The following is a 16,044-nucleotide window of genomic DNA, read 5'->3' on the forward strand; positions in this document are numbered from 1 at the left end:
AGTCATTCCACTAGTAAGGATGGCAATGGACGTCATGCCACTAGTAAGGATGACAATATAAGTCGGGGTTTATTTTGGATGATGATCATGCCACTAGTAAGGATGGCAATAGAAGTCAATGTTTATCTTGGATGATGATCGTGCCACTGGAAAGGATGATAATAGAAGACGGGATTTTTTTGGATGATGATCATGCCACTTGTAAGGATGGCAGCAAAGGTCAGGGTTTATTTTGGAATAATCAATGGCAAAGTGATACCTTCTTAAGAGCAAATTTATTTGAAAATGGAGAGAAGTCAGTTAGATACCATTTATTAGCTTCATGCTTGAAAAGCAATTTTTCTTGGAAGAAATACACGAACTAGTCGTTATAAATGTACCTTGGTCATTAGGGCTGTCAAGGATATCCATGGCCTAGAAACTAGTCGTTATAAATGTACCTTGGCCTTTAGGGCTCTCAAGGATATCCATGGGGTAGAAACTAGTCCTTATAAATGTACATTGGCCATTAGGGCTGTCAAGGATATCCATGGCCTAGAAAATAGTCCTTATAAATGTACATTGGCCTTCAGGGCTGTCAAGGATATCCATGGCCTAGAAACTAGTCGTTATAAATGTACCTTGGCCATTAGGGCTGTCAGGGATATTCATGGCCTAGAAACTAGTCGTTATAAATGTACCTTGGCCATTAGGGCTGTCAAGGATATCCATGGCCTAGAAACTAGTCCTAATAAATGTACCTTGGCCTTCAGGGCTGTCAAGGATATCCATGGCCTAGAAACTAGTCCTTATAAATGTACCTTGGCCTTTATGGCTGTCAAGGATATCCATGTCCTAAAAACTAGTCCTTATAAATGTACCTTGGCCATTAGGGCTGTCAGGGATATTCATGGCCTAGAAACTAGTCGTTATAAATGTACCTTGGCTTTTAGGGCTGTCAAGGATATTTATGGCCTAGAAAGTAGTTGTTATAAATGTACCTTGGCCATTAGGGCTGTCAAGGATTTCCATGGCCTAGAAACTAGACATTATAAATGTACCTTGGCCATTAGGGCTGTCAAGGATATCTATGGCCTAAAAACTAGTCCTAATAAATGTACCTTGGCCATTAGGGCTGTCAGGGATATTCATGGCCTAGAAACTAGTCGTTATAAATGTACCTTGGCTTTTAGGGCTGTCAAGGATATTTATGGCCTAGAAACTAGTCGTTATAAATGTACCTTGGCCTTTAGGGCTGTCAAGGATATCCATGGCTTAAAAACTAGTCCTTATAAATGTACCTTGGCCATTAGGGCTGTCAAGGATATCCATGGCCTAGAAACTAGTCATTATAAGTGTACCTTGGCCATTAGGGCTGTCAAGGATATCCATGGCGTAGAAACTAGTCGTTATAAATGTACCTTGGCCTTTAGGGCTGTCAAGGATATCCATGGCCTAGAAACTAGTTGTTATAAATGTACCTTGGCCATTAGGGCTGTCAAGGATATCCATGGTATAAAAACTAGTCATTATAAATGTACCTTGGCCTGTAGGGCTGTCAAAATTATCCATGACCTAGAAACTAGTTGTTATAAATGTACCTTGGCCTTTAGGGCTGTCAAGGATATCCATGGCCTAGAAACTAGTCGTTATAAATGTACCTTGGCCTTCAGGGCTGTCAAGGATATCCATGGCCTAGAAACTAGTCGTTATAAATGTACCTTGGCCTTTAGGGCTGTCAAGGATATCCATGGCCTAGAAACTAGTCGTTATAAATGTACCTTTGCCTTTAGGGCTGTCAAGGATATCCATGGCCTAGAAACTAGTCGTTATAAATGTACCTTGGCCTTTAGGGCTGTCAAGGATATCCATGGCCTAGAAACTAGTCGTTATAAATGTACCTTGGCCTTTAGGGCTGTCAAGAATATCCATGGCCTAGAAACTAGTCCTTATAAATGTACCTTGGCCTTTAGGGCTGTCAAGGATATCCATGGCCTAGTGTCAAATTTTCCTGAGATACATCCCATTTGACTGCATGTACATATAGTTACAAATTAAGTACAACATAGAACCGACAGTAATTGTTGAATGAATTATGTCTGTTATGAACAAACTTTGGAGAGAGAACTTAGTACTTTACTCTAATTAACAAAAACAAGCTGGAGATGGTTGGTTAGTGTAGGTGTGCGACACAAGATATTTTACCTGTCCATATTGGTTTTATGCTATGGATAAAATTTCCATTAATTATAGAGTAATTTTCAAAGATGCATCTATTGATTTGTTCGTAATCAACCCGTCTTCTGTTTACATGCTAGATAGACCTGACTTCGTGTTGCCAATTTATCCAGTAGGCTAGCATTAACAAACATTAAGCCATTGTGACTTAATTTATACATAAATGAACTGGCCGATGTCTCACTTGAATGGTCAGCTGGTTAAGGGGAGTATGGTGAAATTGTCATGTGATCACACATGTGAGTTGGGGTCCTTCGTGTTACAGTATGTATGTTGAATAGACGTGGTCAGAGGCCATGTGAGGAGAAATGTTGGTGGGGATCCTTTGTATTACAGCATATATATTGAGTCCACACTTGTTAGGGCTCATGTGACTAAACATGTAATGGGGGTGGGTGGGTGATATTTCTATTACATCATGTATAATGAGTACACCATGCTGTGAGGGGTCATGTGACAAAACGTTTACGTTGGGAGGAAATTTGTATTACAGCAAGTACCCTAAGTACACATGAGAACTTGAAAGAATTTTTACCGATTCTACTTGACTGATAATACTGCTTTTTGATATGTTAAGTGTTTGCATGGTATATTGACGTTAAGTGTTTGCATGGTATATTGATGTTAAGTGCTTGTATAGGATATTAACATGTTAAGTGTGTGGGTGGTATACATCTAGTTGTATAAGGAACCTCTGCATGCTTATATCGGAAGCAAAAGCCTTACATGTGACTGTAAGATTTTATTATTGTCTCACTTGTGATTGTAAGTTTTTATTGTCTTACTTGTGATTGTAAGATTTTATTACATTAAAACACTTATATCCAAAACAAATGTCTTTTGTTGTGATTGTAAGATATTATTTAACAGAGACTTTACATATTATAATACTGTGAAACACAGACGTAAATTTCATCTAAATTTCGTGTTACTTATAAGAAATATGCTGTTAATTTTCCTACATCAGTAAAACTTTTGTTGAGAGTTTTCTTAAAGTTACACAATATGTCTGACTTAGTAAGGAAAATAACTTGTGTGAATACAGTTGTACAGTATGTCTGACTGAGGAAAATAACTTGTGTGAATACATTTGTACAGTATATCTGACATAGTAAGGAAAATAACTTGTGTGAATACAGTTGTACAGTATGTCTGACTTAGTAAGGAAAATAACTAGTGTGAAATCATTTGTACAGTATGTTTGACTTAGTAAGGAAAATAACTTGTGTGAATACAGTTGTACAGTATGTTTGACTTAGTAAGGAAAATAGCTTGTGTGAATACAGTTGTACAGTATGTTTTGACTTAGTAAGGAAAATAGCTTGTGTGAATACAGTTGTACAGTATGTTTGACTTAGTAAGGAAAATAACTTGGGTAGATAAAGTTCTTGTTATACAAAGGGAAATAACTAGAATATCAAATTTAATACTTGCAAAATATCCATTACTGTGACGAGTTCTCATAGCAAAGAATATTTTTAACGTACGTATATCAGTTAAAAAAACTTAAATCTTCTTTCAAACTATTTTGTCCATTCAGTTTGTGAGATCCTCTGTTCTTCATTGATGCATTATGTTACTCTGCCTACCGATTTTATCTGTCAATCATAAATTAAAATTAATAAATGAAAAATAAAACTCCTACAAGAAGGCATGATGAAATTGGAACTCCCAAGGCTGAGGCTGAAGCTCTTAGAAAATGGATACAGACTCCAAACTCTTAGGAGAAGAGAGGAATGAAATCCTAATCCAGCGATCTGTTGACATCGCCGTAATTAATTAAAAATATGCAAGATTTATGACTTTGAACAGATTATCAGTGGGATTACACTGGACAACAAATTTTTACAGAAGTCATGTTACTGAAATAAAATTAGTCAATTCTTATCAATTTTTATGTGCTGAACACGAATATGACAGTCAAATTGCAAAATTGGCTCTAGTTTTTTTGTAATCTGCAAGAAATTAATGTTTACATAACGAAATGCATTCCAATAGTAAAAGGTCAACTGTAATAGCCTACCTATAAAAAATCAAGTCATTGACTACATCTTAGATTTCTTCGCCTGTCTCTTGTACAGCTGTTCGGGAGCATCTCTGAGGAGTGTCCTGCAGTAGTCAGCCAGCATTGTAGTGGACCATTTTCCCTGGTATCTTTGTTCCATTGTTGCGATATCTTGATGAAAACGTTCGCCGTGTTCATCACTAACAATACCACAGTTGCTAGGAAAGAAATCCAAATGGGAATGAAGGAAGTGAATCTTTAGAGACATATTGCAGCCAAGTTTCTTATACTTCATCAACATGTCTTCTACTAGTTCCTTATAGTTTTCTGCCCTAACATTTCCGAGGAAGTTTGTAGAAACTAGGCGAAAAGCATTCCATGCTTGTTTCGCGTCACCTTCCAGCAAGTTGTTGAACCGGTCATCTTTGAAAAGCTCTCGAATCTGAGGACCCACAAAAACTCCCTCTTTAATCTTTGCTTCGCTGAGTCGAGGGAATTTTTCATGCAGGTATCGGAATGCTGGCAAAGTCCGGTCAATGGCTTTCACGAAGTTCTTCATCAAACCTAGTTTGATGTGAAGGGGTGGTAGCAAGATTTTCTGAGCCTCAACCAGAGCTGGGTGTTGGATATTCTTCTCTCCAATGGCTACATTCTGCCTGTGAGTCCATTCCTTCCTCATGTAGTGCATTTCCCTTGCTCGGCTATCCCACTCGCATAAGAAACACATGTATTTTGTATATCCTTGCTGCAGTCCCATTAAAAGGGCAACTACCTTCAAATCACCACAGAGTTGCCAGCTGTACTTGTTATACTCAATGGAATTCAGTAGCTGCCTTAAGTTATCGTATGTCTCTTTCATGTGGACAGCATACGCTACTGGAATAGATGGAAGAATGTTTCCATTGTGCAAAAGCACAGCCTTGAGACTCAGTTTCGAAGAGTCCACAAATAGTCTCCATTCTTGTGGGTCATGAGTGATTTTTAAAGCATTCATGAGGCCCTCAATATCGGAACAGAATATCAGATTACTTTCCTTTCTGAAGAAAGGCTCCAATTGCTGGTGGCGCTTTCGATATGCAGTAATTGTGACATCTTCTTCTAGAAGATTCCATTGTTGGAGTCTTGATCCTAGCAATTCTGCCTTGTTCTTTGATAAGTCCAAATCACGAATCAGGTCATTTAGTTCTTCCTGTGTTATTCTGTGTGGGGTTGATGATGCACCACAGTGAAAATCTGGATCACTGCATGCTGATGGACCAGGAGAAGAACAGGTCGACTCACCTTTGTCTTCGTCAGATGAATCAAGAGAATATTCTGCTGGAGGTTCTGGAATAGGAAGTCCCTCACCATGTGGAACTGGTCTCAATGCAGACGGAATGTTTGGGTAGACTATTCTCGACTTCTTTCGCTTCGTTATTCCGCCGGAAAGAGGAGGAACCAAGCAGAAGTAACAGTCATTTAGGTGGTTGCTTGGCTCTCTCCACACCACTGGGACTGCAAAAGGCATTGATGACCTTTTGCAATTCAACCACTGTGAAAGCTGTGTTGTACATGTAGCACAGCATATATGCGGAGCCCAAGGCTTGTCTTGGTCACCAACCTTGCATCCGAAGTAAAGATGATATGCCTTCTTCACTTGAGAATTGATACTTTTCTTCTGGTTGGCAAATGTCACTTCCCCACAAATATAGCAAAAATTGTCCGCGGTATTAACACACTTTCGAGGCATTACTGTTCTTTATTGTACGTAAATGGATAAAATAATAAGTTTTATGTAACAGTAGCTTGAACTGTCTCGCACAACGTCTAAAATATTTTAAATGCTGAACCTATCTGATTGGGCTTTATATAGTACACTGCTTACGTCAGCTTCAGCAGCCGCCTGGCATTAGTATAATAGGCCTACACATGTATAGTACACTGCTGACGTCAACTTACTTCAGCAGCCGCATGGCATTAGTATTGCATTGCATCAGAAAATGATGCAATCAACTGTGGATGATGTGAGCATGATGGTATTATGCAATGTTACATCATTATTCCGGATGTTGCTGCAGTCCTACTGGAGAAATTTACACAGTGAAACATAGAAAATGAGGTATATGAATATCTTCAAAACGAGAGCCAATACAAATTTTTCACGGTTATATTCGTGTTCGGCACACCAAAATACTACAGATTAGGGCCTTTTCAAGTCAGTAATGATTTCACTGTTGACCAGTGTTATCAGTTTGGAAAATTAAAGAGGATAGCACTGATTTATGGCAAAATGAAGTCACTAGGTTTGCTCTTATTTTGAAGATGATTTCATATACAAGGGTGATGACTTTAGCTTAAATCTACCACTAGTGTAACCCCTTATGGAATGACACATTTAGGTACCTCAAAATGGCATTAGGCATCTCAAAATGCAGTGATGGAATGACACATTTAGGTACCTCAAAATGGCATTAGGCATCTCAAAATGCATTGATGGAATGACACAATTAGGCATCTCAAAATTGCATTTAGGCATCTCAAAATGCAGTGATGGAACGACACATTTAGGCATCTCAAAATGCAGTGATAGAATGACACATTTAGGCGTCTCAAAATGTGGTGATGGAATGACGTTTTTATAACAAGGTGCCAACGTTTTTCCTTCTATTTTGTTTTGCAGATTAAGTAATATTTGAGGAACAAGATGCAAATAAATCCAAGAATGGTCAGAAAAACTGTTCAATGATGAAAGATTGCTTGTTTGCTTTATATTGAATTACTATGTAATGCAAATGAGGTAAAACTACCAAATAAAAGTCAGTAATTACATGTAACCAGTTGACAATTCTAAATATAAATTAATTCGAGGAGAACATCATAGCTACAAAACTGAAAATAGAAGTTGGTTTATATAATTCAGAATACATTCACCTACATTTTGCATTGCAGATTCTTGTACCGCTGCTGTCCAACGAGAAGAATCACGAACATTGGCCAAGTGTTGTATCCAAAGATGTTACAAGGCATGTTCATGGCCTGAGTGGAAATGTCCATGTTGTGTCAGGTCTTGCCAAGGGCAAGACACTTCTCCCCCTCCCCATCGGGACTGAGAAGATCATGGAAATGGATGATGAAAAGTGAGAAAATTTTCTGCTTATTTATTCTCTGGATTTATTGTAATGCCTGTACCATTATTTATTATGGTGGGTGTAGTATTTACCCATCTATCACATCCCATTATGTCACAGTTTGTGAATTTCATTTTGGTTCATTAACATTTCAAGAACTTAATGGATTCAAAGCAGGCCTGGTACAATGTATGAAGAACTTAAGATTTACTGGAAGTTCAGGTTTGAGTTTTATTATTTTTTGACCTGTTTGAGCCTTGAGGTAAGTGTCACATGGGAGGAAAATATCTGCTTGAGCTGGGGCTTGAAACCAGGACCACCATCACTCAAGACTGGTGCTTAACTATCAAAGCTATAAAAACTGCAGCCCTTAGATGGTCCCTGTAACCTTTCCTCTTGCTTCTTTTTAAGATCACATACACCTACCCCCAAGTGTTTGTACAAAAGCATGACTGATAGCTCTGATCTTATCATATATATAGTACCATAATAGTAATATTGTTTATATATGTTATTCAGGATGCATTTATATGGTACCATGATAGGATCGTTGTTTATATATATATATTAGTCAGGATGCATTTACATGGTACCATGATAGGACCATTGTTTATATATGTTATTCAGGATGCATTTACATGGTACCATGATAGAACCATTGTTCATATATGTTAGGATGCATTTACATGGTACCATGGTAGGACCATTGTTTATATATGTTAGTCAGGATGCATTTACATGGTACCATGATAGGACCATTGTTTATATATGTTAGTCAGGATGCATTTACATGGTACCACGATAGGTCCATTGTTTATATACATTATTCAGGATGCATTTATATGTAACTATAATTGTAACATTTTTATTTTGGTTATTCGGAACACATTTGTATGACACCATGATAGAAACATTGTTTATATAGGTTTTTCAGGATGTAATCCGTTCATTTGATTTTTAATGGAAATTGATTTGTCTTCATTGGATTAGTGGCATTAGACTGTATAAACCATTCTTTTATTAGGTCTGAAACTCTTGACCGAGCTGTGATCCACTCTGTAGAGTCAGTTGTAATTGAGTGGGTTCATCAGATTAGTGATGTTCTCAAACAGGACTCCTCCCAGCCTCTTTTGGAGGGGCTACACCCCACCCCCTTTGTGGAGCTGGAGTTCTGGAAAAACAAGTCCACCAACCTTGAGTGTATCTATGAGCAGGTAACAGTTGCGATAGATAATTAATAGCTATGTGGTTACTGACTTATGTCTTTAAAGTCTAAAGCACTGATTAGAATCACAGTAAAATTTAAGGCAGATCTGTACATATCTAAAACAATGATTAGAATCACAGTAAAATTTAAGGCAGATCTGTACATATCTAAAACATTGATTAGGATTGCAGTAAAATTTAAGGCATAGCTGCACATTTCTAAAACATTGATTAGAATGGCAGTAAAATTAAGGCAGACATTTCTAAAACATTGATTAAAAATCACAGTAAAATGTAAGGCAGAACTGCACATTTCAAAAACATTGATTAAAAATCACAGTAAAATTTAAGGCAGAATGGCACATTTCTAAAACTGATTAAAAATCACAGTAAATTTTAAGACAGAACTGCACATTTCTAGAACATTGATTAAAAATCACAGTAAATTTTAAGACAGAACTGCACATTTCTAAAACATTGATTAAAAATCACAGTAAATTTTAAGACAGAACTGCACATTTCTAAAACATTGATTAAAAATCACAGTAAAATTTAAGGCAGAATTAGGCATATTTGCATAATTTGTTTAGGTAAAATGTTAAATAAACCAACATTGTTAAAGTGAACATTTAATTTTGGAATTTAAGACATTTTTTAACTTGTGTATTTTTCAAAAGAAAATGAACAGTACAAAGGTTGAATACAAGGCCTGATCTTCAACCTTACATTGTAGAGTCACCTTACATTGTACTGTAACCTTACATTGTATAGTCACCTTACACTGTACTGTTACCTTACATTGTACTGTAACCTGTAACCTGACATTGTACTGTAACCTTATACCGTACTGTAACTTGTAGATTTTTTTGTGACAGATGAGAGACCCCCGAGTACGGAGAATGGCAGAGCTGTTGGAGACTACAGACAGCAGCTATTTCTTCACCTTCAAGCAGATTTTCAGGGATGTTGTCGAAGGTAAAGCCATATATAGATATGGAGTCTGATGAAGCAATAAGGTAAAACTTGTCACACATTCTACATGTTGGTGTTGTACATGGCTGTTTGATAACAGGCTATTGGAAACCTGAAATTGATGTAAGTGCCAATCGGATATGCCTGGTCGGTTTATTGATCTGTATGTCCCTAACACTGATCACACATCAGTATTGCTGACAGCTTATTGAGCTGTGTGTCCATAACACACTGATCACAGGTCAGTTACACCCATAACAACAACAATGACAGCAACAACTGATGGCTTATTGAGCTGTGTCCATACCACTCTGATCACACATCAGTATTGCTGACAGCTTATTGAGCTGTGTGTCCATAACACACTGATCACACATCAGTATTGCTGACATCTTATTGAGCTGTGTGTCCAATACACTGATGACACATCAGTATTGCTGACAGCTTATTGAGCTGTGTGTCTGTAACACACTGATCACACATCAGTATTGCAGACAGCTTATTGAGCTGTGTGTCCATAACACACTGATCACACATCAGTATTACTGACAGCTTATTGAGCTGTGTATCTATAACACACTGGTCACACATCAGTATTACTGACAGCTTATTGAGCTGTGTGTCTGTAACTGATCACACATCAGTATTACTGACAGCTTCAGAGCTGTGTGTCCATAACATGCTCTTTACACATCAGTACCACTACATATGCCATAGTTAATTTCAAATGTGGAAATAAACACATACCTAATATATAGGCAGGTCTCAAAGTTACACATTTGGCAATTAATATGCCAGGTACATAATGCAGACACCAGTTATAGACCAAGTTGCCTGGTACATAATGTGGTCTGCAAGTATGAACCCCAGTTGCCTGGTGCATAATGTGGTCTGCAAGTATGAACCCCAGTTGCCTGGTACATAATATGGTTTGCAAGTATGAATCCTTGTTGCCTGGTACATAATGTGGTCTGCAAGTAGGAACCCTAATTGCCTGGTACATAGTGTGGTCTGCAAGTATGAACCCCAGTTGTCTGGTACATGATGTGGTCTGCAAGTATGAACCCCAGTTGCCTGGTACATGATGTGGTCTGCAAGTATGAACCCTAGTTGCCTGGTATATAATGTGGTCTGCAAGTATGAATCCCAGTTGCCTGGTACATTATGTGGTCTGCAAGTATGAACCCCAGTTGCCTGGAACATAATGTGGTTTGCAAGTATGAACCCTTGCTGCCTGGTACATAATGTGGTCTGCAAGTAGGAACCCTAGTTGCCTGGTACATAATGTGGTCTGCAAGTATGAACCCCAGTTGCCTGGTACATGATGTGGTCTGCAAGTAAGAACCCCAGTTGCCTGGTACATAATTTTGTCTGCAGTATGTAACCCAGTTGCCTGGTACATAATGTGGTCTGCAAGTATGAACCCTGGTTGCCTGGTACATAGTGGCGTCTGCAAGTATGAACCCCAGTTGCGTGGTACATAATGTGGTCTGCAAGTATGAACCCTAGTTGCCTTATAACAAAATACAAAATATTCCATTTTTCTAATGAATATCTTGAGATGCAGACCTGCCAAGCAGATGATGATTATGAACTGAAGAAAACAGCTCCAAGTTTCAATATCTTGAATTTGTACATGCAGTTATTTAATCGGTATTAGTTACCTGGTACATAGTACAGTCAGCAGTTACAGACCCCAGTTACATAGTACATAGTGCAGTCAGTGGTTATGGACCCCAGTTACCTGGTACATAGTACAGTCAGCAGTTACAGACCCCAGTTACATAATACATAATGCAATCAGCAGTTATGGACCCTAGTTACATAGTACATAATGCAATCAGTGGTTATGGACCCTAGTTACATAGTACATAATGCAATCAGTGGTTATGGACCCCATTTACCTGGTACATAGTACAGTCAGCAGTTACAGACCCCAGTTACATAATACATAATGCAATCAGCAGTTATGGACCCTAGTTACATAGTACATAATGCAATCAGTGGTTAAGGACCCTAGTTACACAGTACATAATGCAGTCAGTGGTTACAGACCCCAGTTACATAATACATAATGCAATCAGTGGTTATGGACCCCAGTTACATAATACATAATGCAATCAGTGGCTATGGACCCTAGTTACATAGTACATAATGCAATCAGTGGTTATGGACCACAGTTACATAATACATAATGCAGTCAGTGGTTATGGACCCTAGTTACATAGTACATAATGCAGTCAGTGGTTATGGACCCTAGTTACATAGTACATAATGCAATCAGTGGTTATGGACCCCAGTTACATAGTACATAATGCAATCAGTGGTTATGGACCCTAGTTACATAGTACATTATGCAATCAGTGGTTATGGACCCCAGTTACATAATACATAATGCAATCAGTGGTTATGGACCCCAGTTACATAGTACATAATGCAATCAGTGGTTATGGACCCCAGTTACATAGTACATAATGCAATCAGTGGTTATGGACCCAAGTTACATAATACATAATGCAATCAGTGGTTATGGACCCCAGTTACATAATACATAATGCAATCAGTGGTTATGGACCCTAGTTACATAGTACATAATGCAATCAGTGGTTATGGACCCCAGTTACATAGTACATAATGCAATCAGTGGTTATGGACCCTAGTTACATAGTACATAATGCAATCAGTGGTTATGGACCCCAGTTACATAATACATAATGCAATCAGTGGTTAAAAACAGATTATGGGAAATTTATAGATTTTCATGGCATGACTGTAGCATATGTTTTCACATTAGGTAAATAGCATAAGATAGTGGAGATGTCATTTCCTTTGTAAAGTTTTGTAAATATATGGTCATAAACACTGTTTTTTTCCTTTGCCATCCTAATTATCATTCCACCCAAGGTGGCAGGTCTGCAAATACTCTGCATAGTGCAAAGAATATGTATTAAAAAATTATGTTGTTAGTTTACAATTATTTTGTTTTATGAAACTAGAATTATTTGCCACTATCTATTGACAGCTTTGAAAGAGGCACAGGACATCAATATGTTCCTGAAACCATTGCGCCACCATTTTGAGGACTTTGAGCAGGCAGAGTTTGATGAAAGCATCAAGCTGCTGAGACCAATGATCCATGCTGTTTGTTTACTGTGGGTCAACTCAGAGTACTACAACACACCAGGCAGAATCATTGTCCTTCTCCAAGAGATCTGCAACTTGATCATGAACCAGGTGAGTCCAGGTCTATATAGTTTCTAGAGATGAACCAGGTGAGTTCAGGTCCATATTCCAGTAGTTTCTAGAGATGCTAAGCACTTGGTTTAAAATCACCTTACTGACATGAAGTGTATTTCATGAGGTTCTCTTGCATTGAAAATGATAAATTGCAGCCATTAAAAGAGAAACCAGGGTATGCCTTTGGCTGATTTATTGAAGAAACAAATCTCTTAAAGATAACATCAATTTCTTAAGCATACATCCTAAGTCAGCATCTCTTGCAAACCTTGTTGGGGGACATTGCTGGCCCCCCTCAATCTAAAGTGTGACATTTACAACCATCAGCTATGATTACTTCAGTGGAAATGGGGGAACAAAATGTTGAGGTTTTGCAATCTACCACCATCCAATGCATTGTCTGGAGATGATGATGGAGTTCTCAAGTTCAGGACAAATTTTACCCTTGTCTCCATCTCTTGTTTCTACAGGTTTTAGGACAAGCATCTCAACCCATTTTAAGTGTCTTAACCCATTGGGTGTAAGTTCATCTGCATGTCTGCGCATATCCTACGGTCTTTTAAGTCTGGGCATATAAGGATTTTTCCAAATCTGTTTGATCTGTCTTTCAGTATAAATTCATCATCTAGAGCTGACTCAGTCATCCAGCCATCCTGTCTTTCAGTATAAATTCATCATCTAGAGCCAACTCAGTCATCCAGCCATCCTGTCTTTCAATATAAATTCATCATCTACAGCCAACTCAGTCATCCAGCCATCCTGTCTTTCTCAGTTTGGGGACTTTATTGATAGGTCCATATAGCCAGCCATGATTACAGCTCCATCTCCATACAGCTATGGGGATCTTAGTGTCAGATCCATTTGTTCCACTGACATACCCATATTTTGATGAGGATTTTAGTTACACCCTTGGCCTGATTGCCAGACCACCTTCTGCCCCACCAGTAACTGACCATACTCCCAGCAAACTAGTTGGCTTTTCTGGCATGTCATATTCATCTGGCAGACACAGCTTACCATATGTTCATGGCTTATCTGCCAATTTAGAAGGCAACTTTACTTTACAGGGGAGGCTAGAAACCAACACCCACAGACAGCTTACCATTTGGCACAAGAATCCTGTAATTCTCATTGGATCAGCGTATTACCTCAGAATGAATTAGTAATCCTGGTAATTTAGGAGGGGCTTCAGATTTCATTTTTCCAACATCCTCCTCTCTCCTGCTCTCCCATTTTCATTGATGTAGTCAGGTTGGGAGGACACTTTTCTACAACTCATTGACAAACAGGGTGGAGCTTGTGCAAAACTGCGATCTCCCAGGTTTTATCATAGGCTTTTTTCTCAAAGGCAACATGAGGCTAATCATTGACCTGAACTGACTCTGCCATTATCTTGTGCCACTGAAAGTGACAATGGAGATGGTGATATCAATAATTTCTCCTTTAGAATCAATGAGTATGTAGACATTCTTGTTCTGACTGACACATCTTTACATCCAGTCGCATGAAGACATGTCATGTCAAGTCCCATCAAATCCCCAGCCTGCATCATGGAAATTTATCTGTTTTGCTTACCATGACATGGTTTCTCAGTGTCAAATTCTACCCTTTGGCCTAAACAACAGCTACTGGGTTATTGCCCTGTTCCAGTCCACTTCATCTACAGTAATGGCAGCATATTTAACATAGTAAGTTTTATTTTTGTCAAGTGCAGAAATGATGTATCATTTTTTGAATCATTTCAGTATCTTTTGTGAACCAAGAAAAATGCAGTTTTCATCCATCCCATTGTTTTGTCCATCTGCATATGGAGTTTCTCACCAACCTTAATCTGGTACAATTCACTCACATCTGCTTGGTCTGGATTGTTGAACTCGTCAAGTCCAGTTCCAATAGGACTTGGATTTTAATGAGAGAGTTCTTGCAGTTCCTAGGACTATTAAATGTTTCAGCAGACTTGGATGTTTTTTATGCAACCATTACAGATGACCTTTCAAGCTCACTAGTGCCCATTTCTAAGTCCCCTTGATGAAAATGTCTGGATGATGTATGAGGTACAATCATTCCTATGTCAACCCAGGTTGACTCACAGTGGATTCCTCTGGAGAAACCTCAAGCAGAAATAACAGTTTATACTGATGCCAGTAGTCTCTAAACCTCAGTCTTGTTGAATGAAGACTGTCATCAGTCTCTAAACCTCAGTCTTGTTGAATGATGATTGTCGTCAGTCTCTAAACCTCAGTCTTGTTGAATGAAGACTGTTGTCAGTCTCTTAACCTCAGTCTTGTCAAATGAAGACTGTTGTCAGTCTCTAAAGCTCAGTCTTGTTGAATGAAGACTGTTGTCAGCCTCTAAACATCAGTCTTGTCAAATGAAGACTGTCGTCAGCCTCTAAACATCAGTCTTGTCAAATGAAGACTGTCATCAGCCTCTAAACATCAGTCTTGCTGAATGAATCAGCCACTAAACATCAGTCTTGTCAAATGAAGACTGTCATCAGTCTCTAAACACCAGCCTTGTTGAATGAAGACGACATCATCAATGCCTTTCACTTCTAAAAAGTTCAGTTCTTGGCAACATCTGTCCTAATTATTTTGGAGCAATGCTATAGTCGTGATCTACCTCCTAAAGTGGCATCTCCAATCAAAGAACTGTGTATTCTTATTTTGCAGTAGATGAGACCAGCTTGATATCAGTGAACAAAAAAGACACATTCCTGGCAGATGCAACGTCCTGGTGGCACTCTATCCAGAAAGGGTCAAATCATTCATACATAATTTGTTGCCATCAGTTAGTCTTTCTGCAGATTAGAGTTGTCTCTTCATTAATTTTTTGTGGCAAGGTGGAAATACAAGTTGCCCACCTTTGTCTCTCCAGTTCTGGACCCAGAAGCTTGGGCCATGGATGCATTGTCAATCAGTTGGGAGCCTTCAACTAACCTCCCATGGTCTTGGTACCAAAAATAATACGCAGAATGATTCTGATAGCTTTGTTCAGATGGGAAGAGTTCTGGGTCACCAATTTACTTGATCAAGCAATAGATCTGATTAGGAAGACTCCAGCCAACCCAAATTGTCTGAAACAACCACAGTTATAGGTGTTCTTTTCTTGCCCAGACTGTCTTATTCTCCACTCTTAGCTCTTGTCTGGACTGGACAGCCTTGAAAGGGAAAGAATATATAACTTACATTGTGTAGTAAATTTCAATATCAAGAAGTCTTACAAGGGAAAAGTAGTTTTTAGGGACTGATACAGAGACCATCTCTTTGAATGTCCAATCCCTAAACTGGCCAATATTTT

General features: G+C 38.5%; 1 protein-coding gene across 1 annotated transcript in view; it reads left to right on the forward strand.

Annotated features, from left to right (window-relative positions):
- Positions 1–16,044, forward strand: part of LOC149806256 (dynein beta chain, ciliary-like) — a 185,028-nt gene that overhangs the window by 11,692 nt on the left and 157,292 nt on the right. Inside the window, exons 2-5 of the mRNA XM_089951202.1 lie at positions 7,151–7,338; positions 8,354–8,543; positions 9,411–9,510; positions 12,530–12,741. Coding sequence (XP_089807328.1) covers positions 7,151–7,338; positions 8,354–8,543; positions 9,411–9,510; positions 12,530–12,741 — 690 coding nt within the window. The remainder of the gene's footprint in view (positions 1–7,150; positions 7,339–8,353; positions 8,544–9,410; positions 9,511–12,529; positions 12,742–16,044) is intronic.

The sequence above is a fragment of the Sinohyriopsis cumingii genome, chromosome 2, assembly GCF_028554795.1.
Source record: "Sinohyriopsis cumingii isolate HCF-2022 chromosome 2, ASM2855479v2, whole genome shotgun sequence".
In the NCBI taxonomy this organism is placed as follows: domain Eukaryota; kingdom Metazoa; phylum Mollusca; class Bivalvia; order Unionida; family Unionidae; genus Sinohyriopsis; species Sinohyriopsis cumingii.